Below are 5164 nucleotides of genomic sequence, written 5' to 3' on the forward strand. Positions count from 1 at the left end.
CTCGACACCATTACTCGATACTCGAGTAGCGAGTAGTTCGGGTACCGGGTAGACCGAGTATTCAAGTGAGCACTACTTTGAATTAAGCCCTTATGTTATTGTCTAATGAGTAGTTAAATAATTTTATGATTAAAACCAAGATTTCATTTGGAAAATACTATTACCAAATATTTTTTTTTATTTCTCAAATATGTACACTTGTTAACTTTGCTTTTATTTTTTCCTCTAATTTACAGTTGGCCATTCAAAAATCCATCAAAGAAGGAACCATGTCTCAATTCTACTTGGACAAACTCTGCATTGATCCCAAAACACAGAAAATTCTCTATCTGTACTTGAATCCATTTGAATTCTACATGTTCAGCTTTGTTAAATATCTTTGTGACAACGGCAAGTTTGAAGAAAATTTGGAAATTCAGCTGAATGTGGACACTCTGTACCAACGACTTCTGGCTGTGTATTGTGATAAATTTCTACCCGTTGTCAATAACCTTCCGATCGAACCAAATGTGTACTATACTCATAGTGTATCACCAATAGTCATGTGAGTTAACTATTCTGGTTGACTTTTTAATAAATTGGAGCCAGTTTCATTATTTTTATTTATTTATTTACCCAACCTCCCCAAAAAGTTTAGACATTCTTAAATAGGAAATATACAGGAAAAGATGAGTAGTTAAACCTACTTACTTAGTTGTCCAAAATGCAATGTTTTTCCCTAATAATTTTTCATTCATGCCCCTAATGAGTGTTGATCACCTTTTGCATTTAACTTGAATATGCATTCAAGATACCTTTCACCACAGCCTTGATCATTAGGGGTTCAATCCTGTATCAAGGTTGGCACTCATAGTGTATCACCAATAGTCATGTAAGTTAACTCTTCTGGTTGACATTTAAATAAATTGGAGCCAGTTTCATTATTTTTATTTATTTTTTTACCCAACCTCCCCAAAAAGTTTAGACATTCTTAAATAGGAAATATACAGGAAAAGATGAGTAGTTAAACCTACTTACTTAGTTGTCCAAAATGCAATGTTTTTCCCTAATAATTTTTCATTCATGCCCCACCTTTTGCATTTAACTTGAATATGCATTCAAGATACCTTTCACCACAGCCTTGATCACTAGGGGTTCAATCCTGTATCAAGGTTGGTATTAAGTAGGTATAGCTGGATGCTCAACTTTAAGTTTTATTCAAAGATAATCCTATCTTGTAATGCTCACAACCACTAATCTACAATTTCCATCATTCTTTCCCTCTTCAGTACTCCCAAAAAGAAGTACAGCCTGTTCAAGCCTGGTGTCCTCTCTCCCAACTCGAGTTTCCAATCTACCTCTCCTCCTCACCATAGCTTCTCAGGAGGAGGAGGACCTTGTAATGCTCACAACCACTAATATACAATTTCCATCATTCTTTCCCTCTTCAGTACTCCCAAAAAGAAGTCCAGCCTGTTCAAGCCTGGTGTCCTCTCTCCCAACTCGAGTTTCCAATCTACCTCTCCTCCTCACCATAGCTTCTCAGGAGGAGGAGGACTATTCATGTTTAAAGTACCTTTGTTATGTTTTTTGTTTCCCCAGGTGTACAGTGTGCCCAATCTAGCTCACCTGCTGAAAGAAATAGAAGCAGACCTTTACAATGATAAGTTGAATAAGGGGGTGGAGGAGTGAGCAGTCCTAATGTAGGGGAAGTATGGAGGAGTGAACTGCTTGTGCATTTGTTTGTGGACTTCTGGCTTCAACATGACGAGAGCTTGGATCTGGTAAGCTAAATTAGGGTTGGGACATCGACATCGATGTTTTCAAAACATCGATACATCGGAACAAAAACATCGATGTCAACATCGATGTTTTTCTTTCGGGTGGAGGAGTGAGCAGTCCTAATGTAGGGGAAGTATGGAGGAGTGAACTGCTTGTGCATTTGTTTGTGGACTTCTGGCTTCAACATGACGAGAGCTTGGATCTGGTAAGCTAAAGGCTTTTTGAGCCTTTTCAATTTTAATTTTTTTTCCACCAAAGACCCATGTAAGTTACAGCAGCATTATTGCTGACTGAACTTGTATACTTGTTTGTACGTATATGTTGTCAGTGTTGCATTAGATAAAAGGCTTAATTTGATTATGTACAATAATTTTACTGCAAATCTTGAAACATTATTAATGTTGAAGCTGAGATAGTTTGGCGAGTAGATACATTTGTACACATCCTGAAATAATTTGAAATGGATATATATATGTTCGATGATTGTGATAATAGTACTTGACATTTTTTTTAAAGAGATTTGATAGAGGGACCTGTGAGCCTAGGAACTGATCCATCATCCCGCGCGCGATGTGTTCTCCAGAGAGACCTGTAACTGCTAAGGTCTCATCGTCCCAAAAGCTAAGAGGAAAGAAGGATAGGATAGAGAACGAACCTTATCCGTTTAGTGGGTATCACAATGCAGCCAAGTGCCTACTTTTGCAATTCTTTCCAACTATATGTACTGCAAGTGACCCAAACATTAACCAGTTTCTGGCCAGACCTAAAAACAAAGTATCCTGCTTTTTTTCGCAGGTATTTCCCAGACCTAAAGAGATTTGATAGAGGGACCTGTGAGCCTAGGAACTGATCCATCATCCCGCGCGCGATGTGTTCTTCAGAGAGACCTGTAACTGCTAAGGTCTCATCGTCCCAAAAGCTAAGAGGAAAGAAGGATAGGATAGAGAACGAACCTTATCCGTTTAGAGTAAAGTTCTTCTCGGACTGGAATCAATCCCGCAAACTAGCGATTACAAGGGAGGCGCTTTTTTTAGATTTTCACTGGATAATTAAGGGGGTCACCAGCTCCCATGGCGTAGTGCTCACTGCGCTCGCCTTGCACGCGGGAGACCCGGGTTCGATTCCCGGCGGGGTCAAGAAATAACAGAAAATCAGGCATGTTTATCAGGCACCGCCATTTTGAATCAGGATGGAATGTTACAAATTTAAGTAGACTATGTCACCCTGAGTACCCTTATTAACAACCACAAAAAAATTCATCAAACATAGGTCTAGCCATTTTCTCGTGAAAAAAGTACAAAAACAGATCTATTAGCGTGATAGACAAACATACAGTCAATTTCGGCTTGACATAGCTTTGTGATATACCCTGTACCTATAGTTAGATTATTTTCAGTGTTTCATAACTTTTTTCTTTTTTTGATGGTGGGCATTGAACCCGGGGACCTTCTACATGACATGTTTCCCTAAAAGAATATGCTCCTGTCATTTCAGAACGCCCTATGGACTGTGCCTGTGTTTCCATCAGGCTATCAAGTCAGATGTATTCGATATGTGATCAAACATTTCCATCAGTTTGCCCGGGAACAGCTTCAAGATTCCTCAAGCCTTGGAGAACTCAGACGGTAAACATCCGCGATTTTAGATATTTATCTAGACAGCAGCAATAGCACGTTGAAAGTACCTGTTTCCAATGAACCACTGAAGCTAAGTTGGTATCCAAATGGGTAACTATCTAGGCAATCACGTATTCTGGCTTTTCCTGGCTCCATTCAGACCAGATAAATGTCAGGAGGGGTGTAAGTAATTTGTTGCCGAATGAAAGGTAAAATTCCCGTCACTATAATCCTTGGTCCATAAACAGTGAAGTAAAAAAAAAAAAAAAAAAAATCTGTGGTATAGTTAGCATGGTAGACTTTGGATCTCAAGAATGTGGTTCAAATCCAAGTCAAGTCATAAAATTTATCGAGGTGTATTAATCGGGAGAACGACCTTTATGATAAGCATTTAAGTATACTTCATACAATTCAACTTTCTTTAGTTCAAATATGTATCTGGTTTCTTTGCTTCCCCAGTACCGTGCTCCCGATGACCCAGGGCCAGATCTACTCGTTCCTCAGACATCACATTGCTCACTGGCCGCTCGACTCGTCGTTCAAACTCATCCAGGAGACGTGGTTCTCGTTTATCCAGCCCTGGCGATATGCTTCGGCCTCTACCCTGCCCCCTGATACCGAGGATGACCTTAGTCCCCCCTCTGTAGACAGCGCCTGGGTATGATACTTTCTATAATATTGACCGAACGATAGTGAGGTCTATGCTTTAACTCGAGACCGATTTGCATTGGGTTTAGATGTTTGAAATTTTGAATGATTGTTCCGCAATCGCCTGGTCGGATTGGTATATGACTTTATAAGATCAAGGCACGTAGATCCTAGAAATTTGGGGTCCAAAAACTAAGCGGGTCCATTTTTGGTCTACCGAATTTTTTTTTTCCCAATAGATGAATTGTCTGTGATATCTGTTTCACCAAAAAGCAGTGTCATTTGGAAATGACACTGGCGACCACTTCTTCAATAGAGTACTGATAGTCACATTGCCATCCCAGTTAGCAAGGTAGCGCGTCTGCCTTGTTAGCGTCAGGTCGTGAGTTCGATTCTCGCTCCGGGGGCGAACTTTATTTAAAACGTGGCTTGTGGATTTTGTCATGTTTGACAAAATAAATTATGTTTAGTTTTATAATTATAAATAGGGCTGACTATTGTATTGATATCTAATCTTATGATTCCAATAATTTTGCAGGCCCATTTCATCGCGGATAACCTAGCAGCCTATACAAGTCTATTACAACTTGTACTGGACAGAGTTCTAAGATTAGACCTGAATAATCTATTCAATGCTCACATGGTGTTTCGAGTAGCCAAGGTAAAGTTGCCTCAAAAAAAAAAAAAAAAAAAAAAAAAAAAAAAAAAAAAAAAAAACGTATTGAGTATTAATATTTGTAAGTCCCAAGTTTCTTCTTTAATTTCATTACCTACTTCTCGAATTCGAACTCTCAATCTCTGGACCAGAAATCCACCGCGCTAACTACTGAGGTTGATGAAAATTTATGACAAACTGAGTTAATCATGTAGTTGTTTTAGCGGCTTTAGCTTTTTCCGAATGGTGATGACAGAATACAGAAGAGATGTCTTTTTGTATTAGCGAAACACCCGGGGTGGTGGTCGCTAGCCCTAGCCATGTTTCATTGGCTCGTCCTGAACCACAGTCAACCATCGCATCATGAGGACTTGTGCTTGTTCTTTAAAAGCAGAGAGAACTCTTTGAAAAACTACCAGCTAGCTAGGCTGGTTAGTGTTAGCTGTTCTCAGTGTTTATAATCCCACAACCAGACCTCCTATTC

General features: G+C 39.3%; 2 protein-coding genes across 2 annotated transcripts; both read left to right on the top strand.

Annotated features, from left to right (window-relative positions):
- Positions 1–234: 234 nt before the first annotated feature.
- LOC103521902 (sphingomyelin phosphodiesterase 4-like) lies at positions 235–1772 on the top strand. Its single transcript, XM_017448910.2, has 3 exons — positions 235–544; positions 1431–1536; positions 1656–1772. The coding sequence occupies exons 1-3, from the start codon at positions 270–272 to the stop codon at positions 1770–1772; spliced, it is 498 nt and encodes a 165-aa protein (XP_017304399.2). The 5' UTR covers positions 235–269.
- A 1465-nt stretch (positions 1773–3237) lies between these two features.
- Positions 3238–4686, top strand: LOC103521903 (sphingomyelin phosphodiesterase 4-like; the record flags this gene model as incomplete). Its single annotated transcript, XM_008487007.1, has 3 exons — positions 3238–3386; positions 3837–4035; positions 4564–4686. Coding segments are annotated over exons 1-3 (471 nt in total), but the record flags the coding sequence as incomplete, so codon positions are not given.
- Between the last annotated feature and the right edge of the window lie 478 nt (positions 4687–5164).

Source organism: Diaphorina citri, unplaced genomic scaffold (genome assembly GCF_000475195.1).
Source record: "Diaphorina citri unplaced genomic scaffold, Diaci psyllid genome assembly version 1.1 scaffold6247, whole genome shotgun sequence".
In the NCBI taxonomy this organism is placed as follows: Eukaryota; Metazoa; Arthropoda; class Insecta; order Hemiptera; family Psyllidae; genus Diaphorina; species Diaphorina citri.